General features: G+C 39.5%; 1 protein-coding gene across 1 annotated transcript; it reads left to right on the top strand.

Moving 5' to 3' along the window:
* The first annotated feature begins 1,945 nt into the window (after positions 1 to 1,945).
* On the top strand, positions 1,946 to 16,036 carry CMAS (cytidine monophosphate N-acetylneuraminic acid synthetase). Its single transcript, XM_075051429.1, has 8 exons — positions 1,946 to 2,111; positions 4,873 to 5,015; positions 5,225 to 5,380; positions 7,958 to 8,091; positions 9,393 to 9,487; positions 10,257 to 10,428; positions 12,304 to 12,454; positions 13,192 to 16,036. Exons 1-8 carry the CDS (start codon positions 1,951 to 1,953, stop codon positions 13,422 to 13,424), a joined length of 1,245 nt encoding a protein of 414 aa, XP_074907530.1. The 5' UTR covers positions 1,946 to 1,950; the 3' UTR covers positions 13,425 to 16,036.
* The last annotated feature ends 1,322 nt before the right edge of the window (positions 16,037 to 17,358 follow it).

The following is a 17,358-nucleotide window of genomic DNA, read 5'->3' as shown; positions in this document are numbered from 1 at the left end:
GGTTATGCAGTCAACATTACTGATAGCCTTCAGGACTGGGTTAGATACCTGTCTATGAAGAAGGACGAAGGTATTTAAGATACTTGCCTGAGGACCATTTCAGCCCTATGAGTGAAAGATTTGCTTTTGATGTGAAGAGAAAATAAAAAATTAAGCGGGTTTTAATTATGCATAGACTTGTAAAAAAATTCTTACTAGATGAACCCCATCTAGATTTACGATGTATCCCAGATCTTCTAATGACATTTCTTTTCTCTGTAAATGAAAGCTGAATACAGACTCAGCTCCCTGCTTGGGATATTCTTGGACTATGACAAAGTACTGAACTGAACTATGTAGCTGAAATATTATTATTGATAAATTATCCAATTTTCACAGTGTGATGAACCAAAATACAGATGTTTTTAACTCATTGCTGCTTAACAGGTAGCAATTTTGAATATTGTAACAATTATCTAAGAAACTGTGAAATATATTTAATACAGCATACGATTTCTCATTCTTCAGTTGTTAAAGCCTTGTATATTTTCTTTGTAACATAATATGCTATACAGTTGCCATCTCTGGCTACTGTAAAGGAATTTCTCAAAGCACTGCGCAAAATGGTATGATTTAGATTAAAAGTCAGTCCATAAAACTGACTTCAGAAGGACTTGTATCTTTCTTCTCAACAAAAAGAACGTTTGTTTGCAGCAGAACTGCACCATGTAGCTGTTGTGTTTGTTCAGAAGTTTGGCAGTCATTTGATATTGCTTTTTGTTGTATCTATGTCTAAAAGTGTTGACAGGTAGGATCTAGCAAATGAGTTGTGCCAGGTTACAAAGTTAGTACTGACAGCACTTTTCTTTAGAACCTCATGGAGATTCCTGCTTGTACAGCAGAGTTGGCAGCTCTCTGCAAGACCACCAGACTTTGCACTGAAGTCAGTCTCGTTCAGGCGCACGTTTTGTTTAACTTGGTCTGTTGTGGCACAGCAACCTCTGACAGAAGCGTAGTGCTAAACAGGTAGGAACTTAGATGTGACAAAGGCTTGAAACTCTGGAGTTAAAAAAAATTCAAAAGTAAGTATATGGGAACTGGCCTGCAGGAAATACGGTACTTAGCAGCTTACGGCTACTGGTTTAAGTCTCATCTAAGAAAAAAGAAAAGAGGCCTGAAAGGTGCTGCCTTGATCTAAATAGGGGAAGAGCAAGCTGTCTATCTCTGCTGGGTTTCTTTGGTCAGATGTCCACGTCAGAAAGAAAAGACAACCCCCCGGTGATTATTCTTCTGAAATGCCTGCCCACAGCTGAATATAGCTGGGAGCGTTTCCTTTGGCAGTGGCAGATGAGGTCCTTCTGCTCCGCAACACATCTTAAATAACCTGAGGACGACTTCGGTGAACCGCGTGTGAAACGTTTCCGTTACGGACCGAGACCCCGAGTCCCCAGGAGTGACTTCATGATGCCGTTCAGCGGCCTCTACTTTCCATTTTCCACATTACACTGAAAGCCAAACTGCCGTGCAGCCTTGCATCGGCAGTATATTACTTTACCTACGCGGTTTCTGTAGGTGAGTGCGTATAACTGAGCCCCGGGTGCGTTCCCGCTTCAGCACCCCTCTCCTGAGGGGAAGGCCTCCCTCCCCGCCTACGGCGGCTGCGGCGGGACCGCTCCGCCCTCTGCCGGCGGCTCCTCGCGCTGCGCGGCCGACCCCGCCGCGCTTCGGCCATTTCCGCCGGCCACGAAACCACCGCCCAACCCCACGCGCCCGCCTCGGCGCCCGGCCCCGCCCCCTCGGCGGCCTCCCGCCCCGCGTGCCCCTCTCCCTTCCCGCACGCAGGCGCGGCAGAGGCGGCGCCCCGCCCCGCCCCGGGAGGGAGGGGACACAGGACTACACTTCCCAGCATGCACGTTCGGCGCGGGGCAGGGCGGGAAGGGCGGGCGCGGGGCGTAGGAGGGGGAGCGCGGCATGGAGGCGGGCGCGGGGGGCTCGCGCGCCCACCTGGCCGCCCTGGTGCTGGCCCGCGGCGGCAGCAAGGGCATCCGGCTGAAGAACATCAAGCTGCTGGCGGGGGTGCCGCTCATCGGCTGGGTGCTGCGCGCCGCCGTCGACGCCGGCGTCTTCCACAGGTGCGCATGCGCCGCGGAGGGGCTGGGCCGGGCGCCTGTGGCGGCGGGGGGGGGGGACGCGCAAGCCCGGGGCGGGGGGTCCCAGCCCGGGACGGCGGTGCCGAGGGGCGGCCCTGCCTTCCCAGCCGGCTTCTCCGTGACGGGCTCCGAGGCCCGGCGGCGGAGTCCCGGCTGAAGTGCAGCGGGGCGGCTGGTCTCCCCCGGGGCCGCCCGGTGGCCTCGCTGAAACCGCTCCTTCGGGGTCGCGAATGGGGCGGGGGTGTAGTAGGAGAGCCCTGCTGAGGGCGGGGGGGGGGCGGTTAACGTGGCGGCAGGCTGTGGAGCAGGGCCGGGCGTGGTGCCGGGCAGGCGGCGCCCACCCGTGGCTCCGCTCTCCCTTCGTGGGGAGGGTGAGCCGCGGAGAAGGGAAGGAATCGAAGGCTTACGGCAGTTTGAAATTAAAGTTGTTCCCATTCGTGGTTGCGAGCCGCTAGTTGGTGGCGTTTGCCAGTAAGCGTTGACATTTTTACTTAATGAAGTAAAAGGTGGCTGCGTTAAAGGAAACCGCCAGGCTGCAGGAGGTAATCTGCAGAGCATCACCGAATCACTGGGTGACTCGGGCTGTGGTCATCTGGTCCCACCCACTGCGCAAATCTGGGGTCGTTAGGCTTGATCGGGACCGCGGGCATCTCCAAGGATGGAAACCCCGCAGCCTTTCCGGGCACTGGTTCCAGTGACTGATAGCCCTCGTGGTTGAAAAACGTCTTGTGATTCTTCTAATTGGCACTTAGGTTCTTGTGGTATGTGTCTGTGTCCTCTTACTGCGCTCATCCGGGAAAAGTTTCTCTGTTTTTTCTCTACCTGCCCACCAGGTGCTTGAAGACAGCAGTAAAGTCGCCGTCTTGCCTCCTCTTGCTAAGACTGAATCAAGATGGCTCTTTCAGCATCTCCTGGCACGCATGTGCTCCCAGTTCCCAGCCATTGTGCTGGCTCTGTGCTGGCCTTGCTCCAGTTTTTCTTTCTTGTATCGAGGAGCCCACAGCTGGACACAGCACGTGGGAGGCAGTCTCGTAACTGTCAATGGAAGGAAATAATCGCGTGTGCCCATGTGACACAGAACAGAAGCTCAGTTTGTGGCACAGTGCACGAAACTTTGGTAGCAATGATTAGAGCTAGATGGAAACAAATGTGTTTGTGTTAAGAATATGGGCATTACAAATTTCTTTTTTTTCTGCCAGAGCAAAACTGAGAATTTTCCACACACGTACTGATAAACTTAATTAAAACCATTGCGTGGTTAGGATGCACTTGGTATGTGCCATACCTAGGTGCAGGTTCCCAATGCAAACCTACTGTATTATGTTCAGAGCAGGGACTTGATGTAGTCAAGTGGAAATGTAGCCCAGCTAGATTCAGAGGTGGAAGTAAGTGTGAATCTTCTGTAACTCATAGCTGCTGTACCATTATCTATTCTGGAAAATCTTTTTCACTGTATCTGAAAAGTGGAGAAAGCATCGCTGACTTGGTTTTATTTTTAGTAAAGAAGCAGTCAGAAGTGTTTCTTACCTAGATTACTGATAATTACTTAATGCATGTGAATCCATGTTGCTTCATGACCTGTGGTGGACGTGGTGGTTTGAGCAACCTCCTCATTTTGTTTCTGGCATCTGCATTTGCACAACAGGAAGCCAGTTAGGATTATGTAGCCTAACTTTGAGGCATAACAGGTGCATTAGATGGAAGTGTGCTAGGTTTTCTAGTCACCTTTGAAACAGCTGTGCTGACAGGGTAAACATTACACAACAAAACTCTGTTAGTTGAATGGGGAGTGTATATTTAAGCTAACCAGCCTGAAGCAGTTTATGGAAAATACCTCTTTGGCCTTTGTTCACGTGGGTGTGACTTGATGTTGCTGTCGCTGTCATACATATTTTTATTCTGATGATCCCATGATGTCTTTGGATGAAAAAACTTAACTAAAGCACCATTTGCTATGTACAGTGCATTGAGAATGGCAGTGTTACTGAGGAAGAAGAGTTATTTTTCATAGTTTTTGTTTTTATATCTCACATGCTTTTTTGTCACAATGATGGCAGTAACGGCCTCACAATGCTTAGTCAGTGTCTATCATCACATAATATTCAGACTTAGCCCTTTCTTTTGTGTTTATTATCCCTGAACAATCACAATCTTGCTTTACCAGTATTGAAGGTTTTCTGTGCCAAAACATATGTGATTGTAACTTGGAACAGCTCTTTCCCTGGGACTGTATGGAGCCTAATTAACACATTTTAAAACACTTGCAGAATAAGCTAATCTTTTAACTGTGCGGCAATTTTACTTGTTGTCAGTCTTGTTTCTGAATTCTTAAATGATTTTGAATGCCTCATTCAACCCATTCACAATTCATTGGTCTGTTAGCATGCCTAATAAACTGTGATGTGCTGACACTGTATTTTTCTGTTAACACTTCTGAATTTTATGTTGCTTAAGCTTCCTACATGGAAAGTAGATCAAGCACCCTACAGTCTTAAACTGAAATGCAACCCAAGCTTGAGATTTTACAATCTAGTGAATGTGTGTGTTTTATCCCTATTGTTAAAAGTTGCTTGTTGGACTGACAGGGATAGTTTTACTAATGGGAACATAAGAACTAGTTCCTCTCATTGCAAGGTGTAGTACATACATAAGCCAGGGTGTTGTTCAGGTTAGGTTATGGCAGGCAAGTCAGCAATGCTGAGATTTATTCTTTATATTAATTTCTGTCACTGTCTACGAACAGCATATGGGTTTCTACAGACCATGATGAAATTGAGAAGGTTGCAAAGCAGTTTGGTGCTCAAGTTCATCGCAGAAGCCCTGAAGTTTCTCAAGACTCCTCAACTTCTCTAGAAGCTATCAAAGAATTTCTTCATCATCATCATGGTAAATCAGTAATGAAATATGCTGAACGTTTATGTTGTAGCCCCAGAGGGATGATGCACTTATTATTTAGAAAAATAAGTAAAGCCTTTAGTAATTAAAAGCTAAGAAGTTTTTCGGGTTTTTTTGTGGCATCCACTTGTATGACACTTTGCAGTTGTGTGTATTAAAAATGCAAATTGTTTCATAAATGTTTCTCTGTTTTTCTTTAGAGGTTGATATTGTGGGAAATATTCAAGCAACATCTCCCTGTTTACATCCCAGTGATCTTATAAAAGTGGCAGATCTGATCCAGAGGGAGGGGTTTGATTCTGTCTTCTCTGTTGTGAGACGGCATCAATTTAGATGGAGCGAGGTAAAAAAAGGAGGTAATATTTAGCTGTTTCTGGTTACAGTTATACTTAATTTTTTTTTCAAATGGTTTATTTTCATACTCATGGTATTTACATTAGGAAGTGATATCAGAGACAGGGGCTGAGTTCTTTGGAGAGGCATGAGATGGCTTAGAAATTTCTTTTAAGTAGTGCTGTTTTGATATTACTGATCATTGCTCAGCCTTTCTGTAATTGTTTTGTAGAAGTGATAAGGTATTGAAAATTAAAATATTATTAACTTGTCTAGGCTCAAAATAAAGCTCACAAAAACTTTACATGTAAACTTCGGCGTGGTGGGTATTCATGTGTGTAGACATGACACTGAGGCCCTGTCTTAACTAGGAAAGTGTTTGTTCTTACTATGCAGTAGCTAACAAATGACAAATAATGTGAGGTGAAGTCTTACTGAAGATGGGGTGGCAACCTCTTAGCCTGGAGACTTGGGGTTTCTTTCAGCCTGCTAATTTGGCTGCCAACTTATGTCAAATTACAAACCGCCTTTGAGTCAGGAGGACTGAACTCATGTTAATTAGCTCATACAGAAGAATATGACTATTATTCCCAGAGAAAATATGCCTCTCGGCTACAGTTGCTAAGATGACTAAAGACTGAACTCTTTACTCACAAATAAAGATTGTACTTTGTTGTAGCTTTAGAAATACCTTTTGTCCTTGTACAAAGAACTATTCCACACATTATCTGTGTTGGTTTTGTTTCTGTGATTAAAGCAGAAATGTTTGCTGCTTTTTCTAAAACTGGTTAGTTCAGATACTGTCACAACATTATTTTTATTTTTTAAAAGTCAACATGTTACTCGGACATTATGATTATTCTGTTGAGATATAAATTGCTTTGGATGAAAAATTTTTTTATGACTTTACAAAGCATCGTGCTGTAAAAGAGCATGTGAAATAAATGAAGCTTGGTATTAGAGATAAGTTGGAATAAAAGTTAAGCCTTTGTTTAGAATAAACAGATAACTTGAACATGCTCATTTTTCCTCATAAGAGGAGAAGTAACATGACACAGTTTGTTCGTAAAGTATAAGAAGATTATCAAAATCATGGATGGCAGTTTAGGATTCTGTGGATTGCACTTTAGGCAACCAAGTGAAAGTCCACTTCACATCATGAGATGCTAGAATGGACATTTGTGAAAGGTTAAATCTCATTTGGATGTACCATGTGGCTTTCTGAAGTGACTGTGTGCCATCTAGTCTCCATAGGTAGATTATTAAAATAAAAAAGCCTCAAGGCCTACCTAAAAGAGCAAATAATTTATTAGTATAAAATGACATCTGAAGTCTTTTAATGTGGTGAGAGAGAAAGAATCATTCACGAGGAGAATGAGGAACACATTGTGCAAACATTAGCAGCTTTAGGGTAAAAGCAAATGGCCTTTCAGGAGTGTGGTGTTCCAGGTGACAGTGATTCACAGGAGCATTATACAGTTTAGTATTGTACTCCTTTTTTTTTTTTCTTTTTCCTTTTTTTCTTCCAGATGGCTTTGAAGTACTGATTATGTTAAAAGACTTTTATATCTCTTCCTGTGTATTTCTGTTGTTCCTTCTGCATTAAGTTTTAATATTGATGCATCCTGAAAGAGAAAGGTGTCTCTCAATGATTGGAAATGTTTACTTCATTGAGGACAAAGCTCTGGTGTATTTATGAAATGCAAGGTGTGTGTATATATACTAAAGCCTCAGGAGGTTTTGGGTGTTTGAGAATGCCCTCTAACTTCTTCATGGTTACTAGATCATGAGACCTGGTGAATTTTAGCTGCTTTGCACATGTGAATTTGGGTGGTGTAAGGCCAGAAGTCTCTGGTCCCTAGTTCAGTTTCTGCTGCATGCACTACTGGCATTGATAACAATATAGGATCTTACGGGATCATGTTTGTTGAAAGACATTTGTTTGTTTTGTTTGTGGACACTGATTAAACCACTTGTAAAAAGTTCACATAATGCGTATCCTTAAATAGGAAGTATTTTGGGGAAGTGCCAAGATGTTTTCACAGGCAAAATTTCTTCTCGTATGCTCTTTTTTCACCTTCCGGATTTCAGGTTGGTCGTTTCAGCTCTCAGGAGTTCATTCAGGGCATTCCTGGTTTTAGGCGTAGGTAGCTGAATGTTTTTTTCCTGCATTTACCCTCACTGCGAGTCAAACCCCTTTCTGTTGTGTACTAAGAGATAGGGTACGGAAAGAGTATAGTATTTCTTTCACATTGGCAAGGACAGTCTAGAAGAATGTCCCCCCCTACTCCTTTTAGTAAACAGTTTTGGAGCTGACGACTTCTCAGGGGTTTTTTGTTTGGGTTTTTTTTTAAGTTGGAATGAAAAAAATTTCTTTTTCCTCTGCTAGAAATGCAGGGCAGTCCTCCAGTTATTGACAGTCCAAGAAAAAGAAGCGATTCAGTGATTCTTTATAAAGCTAAGCAATGATAGGCAATAACAAAAGAAGTTGGTGACTGATTTGTGTTTTTAATTTTTCAGCAGAAAGCTATTTAAAGGAAGTTAAGTGACTCTGAACAGGGATTCTGGAAAACTTATTTTGTCATTTTTCTCTGTAACAGAAAACAAAATGACAGAGCCCCAAAACCTGAATCCAGCAAAACGGTACCGGAGGCAAGATTGGCCTGGGGAGCTGTATGAAAATGGCTCATTTTATTTTGCCAAGAGACATTTGATTGAGAAGGGCTATTTGCAGGTTAGTGCTTCTGTTTTTCATGCTCTTTAGAATAATGCATCTTTTACTCTTGTTATAGAGTGTTCTAAATTCAATAATGTATTTCTGATGTAGTCAGTATGAAGTAACAGCACTTTGAGCTCAGGACAGTTTGCTTATTTCTAATTTCACAGGGCTAGCTGTAGCTAGGGCGGTTCCAGTAACAACATCCTCCACAGCAAACAAATTTATACAAATAATATTAAGCAGTATATAGCTATGAGCCTAAAACAATACAATATTGAGTTTCACATCAGTTTGCCAGAATGTAAGTGCATATCTTATAATTCATTTTAGTGTTAGTAAGGGTGTGAAACTGACCTTCATGCAGTGTCATAGGCTTCTCATCTAATCTATAAACTTGTATTCTTGGCCAGTTTAGTCTTATGCCAGTTTTGTACTGTAACTTAAACAGTCTTTTTCCCTTTCCTGATGTTTATGTCCCAGTGTAGTAATGCAGAACAAATGTATTTACTTTGGCTTTCACTTTGTTTGTCTACAAGTATAGTCTCTTACTTTTCTCGTGCAAGACAAGTTCTCCATCTTACAGATCATTTCCAGTATTTGTCAGCAGAACTGAAAAAAAAGCCCAGTGTAGATATTTCCATATTTCTAAGGTATGCTAAGTGAATACTGTACTAGGTATGTCAAGAATACCAGGTTCTTACTTCTGTCTTTTCCAGATACCTCACTAATGCAGAGATACTAACTTTAGGTTTCTATGATTTGCACAGACCCATGCAGTGCCAGCTAGTGCTGTATGGACTTGCAAGCATTGATTTGGATAGCACAGTTGTGTTGAATTATACATTTCATGAAGGTTGGGCCACTAACTCTCTGAGGATCAGGGCTTTTAGGTTTTTTTAATTACATTGGGGTATGGTGGATATTTTTCCAATTGAAATTAAGTCTTTGTATAGATAGCAAACAAAAAATAAGCACACTATTACTAAGTAAATGCTAAAGGTATTACTATTTTACTGTATTAAAAGACCTAGTGAAATTAATGTGACGTAATGACTATAATGCATAACGTCTTTCTTACACACTTTCTCTAGCTGTAAAATGAAAATACTTATTAACCATTGCCTATAGAAAGTTCCTTCAAGTGCTTGGTTCTGTGACACTGGCAAAAACATCATTATTGACAGTTCACTTTATATAAAGTTACTGTGACCGCTGCTTAACCAGATACTTAACTTTCATTACATTGTACTAAATTGTACAGGTTTTTATTTGTATTAACCCAAGCAGAAAATTTTAATGGGTTCTATTTCATTTAGGGTGGTAAAATGGCCTACTATGAAATGCGGGCAGAGCACAGTGTGGATATTGATATAGACATTGATTGGCCTATTGCAGAGCAGAGAGTATTGAGGTAAAAGCACTTTTTATTCCTTTATTTCTTTGATATCGCTTATTGTTTCAGAGTACAGTCATGTGAATTCATAATGTATCTAATGTAAGTAATCAGGATCAAAGACAATTGGACAACTTTATTTCCGCCCATCTTTTTTTTCCTATCTCTGTTGAAATCATTTGAATTATCTTTGCTGTATGGTTTTTTTGGTTTTGGGTTGTGTTTTTTTTAAAGTTCAGCTTGTGGAAAAGTGTAAGCCCCACTATACCATAGCAATGTGTTAGCAACATCTCTGGCTTTTCCAGCTGAGTTGTCCTAGGCTTCCATTGTCTGGACCACATTTACTGATGCACATGACTGAGAGTGTTCATGTAGAAGGCATGAACTGATTACATCTTGCTGGCTGCCTTTTCTTTGCAGCTGCTTTGCACCTCTCTAAGGAAATAATGGGTGGGAATGGAATATGTTTTCTGTGCCTTTCTCATCCTTCAGTCCATTTTGGTTTTGTCCCAGATAAATGCTACAGAACATAACCTCTTATCCTAAGGAAATAAATCTCATCCTAATTTTTAAATGGACAACATAACTGAGCTGTCTTTTGGATTGTTCTGGTTTTTTTCTTTGAAGAGGGAGAATATAGTTGGAGAGTGACGATGAGGAGAAAAGACATTAGAAAAAAAGAATTTCAAAGCTGATTCTTCTGTCTGAAGATCACAATTGTATTAGAAATACTTGGTTTTGGAGTGTGCAAAAACCTCCATCCTAAAAAGATAACTTCTTTGTCTAGCTTTGGATATTTCGGCAAAGAGCCATTAAAAGAAGTGAAGCTATTGGTTTGCAGTATTGATGGATGCCTGACAAATGGTCGCATTTATGTGACAGAAGATCAGAAGGAAATGGTCTCCTACGATTATAGAGATATTGTTGGTATTGATCTATTAAAGAAAAAAGGAATCCAGGTAAGTGTTGCTCTGAAATGTGAGGCTTTATATCTGTTGTAATCTGAACACTAAAAGATTCTAAAACTCTGCCGCATGTAAGTTGAAGTTTCTTCAGACTACTTGTGATCAAGCAGCATAAAACATTGGTTCAGGGTTGGGACAAAGGTTGCTCTTGGATCCCTGAGAGGAAAATAAAAGTGGTTTGAGAAAGTTCTCAATCATTCACAGTAGCTATAGCATCTTTCTTTTTTTGTCCTGGAAAAATATGGGAAGAAATTTTTATAGTGTTTTGCTAGCACCAATCATATTGTTCTGTGTACTCTAGACACTCATTATTTAGAAGTCAGCTTTACCAAGTAGGGATATGTTGTAGGGATATGCACCTCTTGGCTATAGAAGAGGAAGAAATAACCAGGCAAATTAGTTGGTTCATCCTAGCTCACCCATGATTGTTACAAAGAGGTGAAGTCAAACCCCAAACACTTTTGTCTGCATAGTTGTTTTAACCATAACTTATGTGCTTTGAAGTTGTAAGAATTCAGTGTAAATGAAAGACTGAAACAACACAGACTGTAACATGGCTACTTTCATTATTAGCATTATTGATTATTATTACTGCTAGTAAATTCTGCTGATCTGAATCTTTGCCTGCATTTATGTAAAATTAACCTTGTGGCTATTTTCTGTTTGTGCTGCCACCTTTGATACAGCTAGAAGAATTTTTGGGGGGGTAAGGACTAAGTACAGATTTAGGCTGCCTTCAAAGAGCCTTAACTCAATTCTGTTACAAATAGAGATAGGCACGGGTAAGGCAAAGGTAGCTATACCCCAGGTAGACTTCTCCAGGTACGTTTTTGGAGTCTCTATTGTAGGACTTTTTTATAACAGGTTAGATGAGACATTTATGACATACTTTGATGCAACTGTTGCTGCCTTGGGGCAGCGAAATGGAGTACATGCGTTTTCAAAACTCCCTCAGCTTCATTTTCTGTAAGCCAAAAGGGGGAGGAAGCTTGTAATAATTGTTTTCTTGCCTGTGGGATCTCATTTCCATACTTGCTGTGACTTGGAATCTTTCATTAAAAACCTCCTGGTCTTTGTGCTGCACTTCAAGTATTTCTAATATATGTTGCTGATGTACTCTTGCTTTGTGCACCACTCCTATTAATTCTGTATTTAAAATCAGTGCCAAGTATTTGTCAGTATTTAAAAGCAGTTAGGGAGGATAAGCTTGTCTACAGCTTGGACAGAAAACTTGGAGGGGTTGTGTCTGAGATTTTTAAAAATCCTGCTGCAATAATCTGGTTTTAGCTTACGTTGTACATGATTTCTGAAATTTCAAATTTGGAATTAACTTCCAAAGATCAATGTGCTGTGCTATTTCAGTCTGTTTAGTATTCTGTTGATGCTCTGAAGTCCTACTGTAAATACAAATGATGTTATTAGGTAGAGGAGTCAAGGAAAATACTTCATAATAATCTACTGCTACAAATACTTCAGAAATCTTCCTTGGGAATTCTCTTATTCCCTACTGTGGCTTAATGAGATGATATTGCACTAGATAGTCAGCATGCCACTGTACTGTGATATCCAGTATTTTATTTGGTACATGTTGCATTTAAAAAGACAAATGTAAATTTCTTTTTCTGAAGCTCAGGGAAGCCTACAGAATGGTGTTTCACTTTCCCAAAGCAACTTGAAGACTGTAATGGGGTTTCAGATGCTAATCACTTCTGCTCTGAGTTTTGATTGAAGAAACCAGTTATTCAATGCTTTTCTGACATCTGTGAGAGCTTCTATGAGCAAAACTTGTATTGTTTTTTTAATAAATCAACTTACATGTCATATTTCTTTGTGTGTAGAATTTACTCTGACTTGACTATATTTTAATAGGTTCGACTGATCTCTGAAAGAGATTGTTCAAAAACACTGTCAGCCATGCAGCTGGGATGTATAGCAAAAGTTAGCGCAACAAATAAATTACAAGTCCTGGAGGACTGGCAAAAAGACATGGGTTTGAGCTGGAAAGAAGTCGCTTACTTAGGTCTGTTCTTTTTTTTTTTTTTCCTTTGGTAGTAAAATTTCATATAGTATACACAAATACAAACTTCATAATGCTGTTCAGCTCCAAAACACTTTGCTCTTTGTTAATACACTAAACTTAATGGGGTTGACGTGCAAATTACAGCACACAATCACCAAAAGCAGCTACATATTTTAAGGCTTGTTAGGGTACAGTCTAAATATTGAAGGCATTGATGAATCGGTGTCTAATTTGATAAGGGAAGTCTTAGCTATTTTTATAATGAGATTTAGGAAAGCTTTTGGTATTGCATAAGCACACAGTTACAGCTCACAATTCTGAACTGATTCAAGTTCATTTCAGATGAATATTGTGTAGATTCCATTTCAGAATGTAAACAAGAAATGGACAGAATTAAAACTGAAAGCCATATGATCCTGTCCAAAACTGTATTTCAGTGACAGCTTAAGTATATAGTCCTGCAAATGCTTATTCAGTTGCTCAAATAATTTTATTACTCTTAAAAGTACTATTCTCTTGCCTGAAGAGTGTGACATGTGATCAGTGTTTACATGTGTCATTAAGATTTTCCAAGAACCAACTCACATGCGCAAAGTGCTGCTGAGCTGCTGAGATGAAAATTGTGGCCAGAATACAAATTTAAAAAAAATAGATTAACATGTACGCAGAAAAATACTGAGTTTGCTCAGTTTTTCCCCTCTGTGATATTTTGCCTTGTCTGTCATCTTTCTCAATAGGAAATGAAGAGTCTGATGTGGAATGCCTGAAGAAAGCTGGCATGAGTGGTGTGCCTGCTGATGCTTGTGCACTTGCTCAGAAGGCTGCTGGTTATATTTGTAAAAGCAATGGTGGCTGTGGAGCTGTCCGGGAGTTTGCGGAACACATATTCCTGTTGTTAGAAAAAGTGAACTCTGCAAGAAAGCAAAAGGAAGAAATTAGTTCAGCAGGAAAGGAAATGGGGGGGAAATGAGAACAGCGGGAGAGGAAGTAAGGGACTAATGAAAAAAAGAGTAACACAGCTGGTCAATCCTGCTTTTCTTCTTCTCCTCTTCCTCTCTCAGTAAGTGTCCCAAAGGATGGCTTATCTTTCAAGTTTTACATTGCAGTAGCGTTAAAAAGATGTTTCTAATTAAAGTCCCACTTTGATTAAGTGCTGATATTCACAATCATATGCTGATAATGATGATCATATTCATGATTATTTTAAAAGCCATTTAAGTGCAATGGAAGGAATTCTACAAAAGGTAGTGTCGCGTAAATCTACTCTTCCTACAGGAATGATGTGTCTTTTATTTCATAATCTGAATATTTTCAGGGATCAATGATTTTGCACAACTTGAGGTTTTAAAAAAAAAAAAAATGCTGTCAGTTTTGCTTATTTGTTTTCTATTTCCTCTATGAAATGTCAACATGATGGTGTAGTTGTGTGTTTGCTTTTTACAGGATTCATCCTTAGTAAGGAAAAGATTTAGCACATGCTGGAGAGGTCAGGTGTAAAATAACTATCAAACTTCTTCCTATAGTTTTAAAAGACAGTGCAGTTACTGTAAAACCAGTTAATATTAGTTAAGAAAAGCACTTAAGCATGTGTTCAGTTTTAAGGTCATAAATATTTAAATGGCATTTGGAATTGTGCCTCTTATCTTTGAATCTGTTTATATTGGGTTTTATTACAGTGCTTAAATTAACATACTCAAATGCTTAGCCAATCAATTTCCCGTTAACTTTGAGATCTTCTCTTTGCAGAAACTCGGTTTCTTTCTATGAAGGCTTTATTACAACCACTAATGAGTGGGAAAAAAAAAACACCACAAAACCAAAAACGCCTTTCATGTTTATTGTATGGAAAAGTACTGCTGTTTAAAAAAAAAAAAAAGTTGTTGTTGATTGTGGGTTTATATAATATATATACAGTCTATTTTTAGCATGTTAATTTAAAGTTGGTGTATATGTATGCTTGTATTTATGGAAAATACAATTTTTACCATGTCTTGATTTAAAGAACTCAGTATCTGTAAAAACTTGTAGAACTGACACTAAAAATATGCATCAGTTTTCAATCCTAGTATTTATCTGTGAGTAAAGTTCTGCCTTGGGTTACACTTAAAAAATAAAAAATACCGGTGGTACACAGGCATTTACTACTGAGGTGAATAATAATGGCTTGTCATTTTGTTTTGTGTTTCTGCTAAATGTACACTCCCAATATAATATCAGCTGATATATTGGCCTCTGATTAACTTTGTGTTTACATCCTTTTACAAAGCAAATGAAATTTTTTTACTACCTATCTACAGCAGCAAGGTTAACAGGTGAATAATTTACTGATCAGCTCTAAGTTATCATTTAAGTATTTCCTTTCAGTGAGGTTTTAGGGTTCTGTGCTGGATAACAGGGGCGCCACATTTTGGACAGAACTATGGACTTTGGTATAGGTAGGTGAGTTATTTTAGTTGTATAGACTATGTGGTAAAGCTTCAGAAGTCCAGATTGGATGAACAATTCAGGTTTGATAATGTCATATAGAATCGGCCAAGTGTTTAGTTACCTCACCTTGTCATCGTCAAGTAACTTGCTGACTTTGATTTCAAGAACAGTTTCCTGTGAATAGATAGCTTTAAACAAGGTGACTGTGATTAACTTGATTCCCATTCCTTTTATGTTAGAGAAAGCAAAAATATGAGTAAGTGCAATTATAATAGAAATATGTGTGACAGTACTGTTTGTAGCTTACTGTTTGAATTAAGAACTCTTCTAATGTTTCAGCTGCTTGCTGAATGTGCTGCATATACCTTGGGTCTCTACCCAAAATTTCTACATCTATCAAAAATAAATGTAGAAACACTTTTGTATGAGTGTTGGTAATGATCAGGAAAAAATGGTAGTTGATATATAAGTGTTTTCACTTTGACAAATTCTTGTTTAGAAAAATGTGCTATAATCTTATATTGGGCATATAGGAAGAATATGAAGAAGAGCAGCCCTAGAGAGTATTTACAATCCCCTGTTTGACGATATGGAAGATCCATGATCCTCTGCCTGAAAGGTTCAGATTTGTGTTGCCCACATTGCAAGGGAAAGTCTTAACTATAAACTAGAGTAGCATGAGGAATATTTTAATTACTCCTCTTGATTTGATAGAAGATTCTCAATCATACAAAGGATTTAGGGGTCACAGAGACAAAGATAGTGATGATAACCCTAACAGTCACCTCAAAGGGGAAATTCCAGGTCCTGGACAAGTTTCAAAAGTATAGCATCTTTTGCCAATGCCTGCTGTTGCAGTACATATCCTGGCACTGTGACTGCTTTTCATTAGAGATGTGTTGTTCATTCAGACTAGATTTAAGTGGTCATTTTTGTTATAGTGGACTAATTTTGGAATAATCTCTTTTGGTCATGTGAGCACTTGCTTTTTACTTTAAATTGCCTAGTACGTTCCAAAAAAGATCTTGGATAATGTGGGCTGCTTTAACACAATTTTGTGAAACTGAAAAAAGTAAACTGTGTAACAATTTGTAATAAGCTATTATGAAAAAATAGCTGGTTACCTGAAATTTGAAATAAACAATTTTCTTTTTAGTCTTTTGAGTAGAGAATGGTTATGGAGTGATTTATGATGAATTTGTGTGCTGTAAATCATACACTTCCAAGTTCATGTGCCACACAAATGGATTATACCTGATGAAGGCAGACAAATTTAATGCCCAAATTAATCACATGCACACACAGTCAGTTACTCCAAATCTTCATCTTGAACTGGTCTTGGAAGCAAATCTTGAGTGTTTTGTGTGTGTGGTTATACGCTCTTACATAAACTTTTTGACTTGCCTGTGTTACATGTTTTCAAATAGCTGGTTTCACAGTGCTGTGCTTTGTGCCTATGTTTGTGAAAAGGTAGTATTCATATCTCTGTTTTCTGAGCTGTCAAAACCAGCCCAGTATTTCTGTGGAAGGATACTCCTTGTAAATTGAGCAGAACGTGTTGAGAATTACTTGGCAGGATAGGATGTTCTCAGAATTCCGTTTTGGTTAGGCCTTGAGATCTCTACTGGTTTTGGCTGTTTGGTGGCTCTTGCCAGGAGACTTGAGGAGAGGGGAGTAGAATAGACATTAACATATTGTCTTTACATTTGCTAACTTTGGCACAAGGGTGGGGGTTAGCCCTTTACCCACTTCTGGCTACATTAATTCATTTTTATCTGATCTTTGTCCTATTCAGTGTATCTTTCCAGTTCTGTGCTATTTCCTGTAAGGTGATCCAACGTGTTCTGACCTTAGTTCATTTCAAATCAATATGAATCATATAAAACTCAGCCTTTTGAGATTGGAGAGATTTTATAATACTTGGTGATTTCAAGTTCTTAATACTTTTAAACCTTGAGCACACATTAGTTAACTAGCTTTTCCAGAGCCCATGTGGGAAGCGGTTTTTTTTTAAATTACATTTTCTACTAGTATTCTCTTCAAACAATATTTCTTGTTTCCAGAAATAACTCCGAATAAGTTTAGTTATACCCATTGGGACTAACTATCCTAAATGACAGCATTATAAGAGCAGTAATAAGGTATGTCCAGTGGAAGAAAAACACTCTATTATGCATGAACCTGTTGCATAAATGAGTTAGAAAAATTTCTCACTAATATCCTTGTCTGAAAAATCCTCGGATGGTAGGTTTGCTTCTCTCTCTTGTTCTTGGGCAGAATTATCTATCCCCGCTTCTGATCCTAGATATGTTTATATATGTGGCTCTGGTTTAACAGATCTTTCCCACTGCTAGAGATACTGGAGGAAAGAGAAACATTTGGGAGTGGTCCAACTCTACAGCTGTCTCCCACACCTCTGTAGCATTACAGACTGCTTCCCCTAAAAGGGTTGCCATTATTTTCTTTTTGCAGATGGA

The sequence above is a fragment of the Buteo buteo genome, chromosome 19 (assembly GCF_964188355.1).
Source record: "Buteo buteo chromosome 19, bButBut1.hap1.1, whole genome shotgun sequence".
Classification (NCBI taxonomy): domain Eukaryota; kingdom Metazoa; phylum Chordata; class Aves; order Accipitriformes; family Accipitridae; genus Buteo; species Buteo buteo.
Note: the sequence above shows the minus strand (reverse complement) of the source record. Positions and strands in the feature narration are given on the sequence as shown.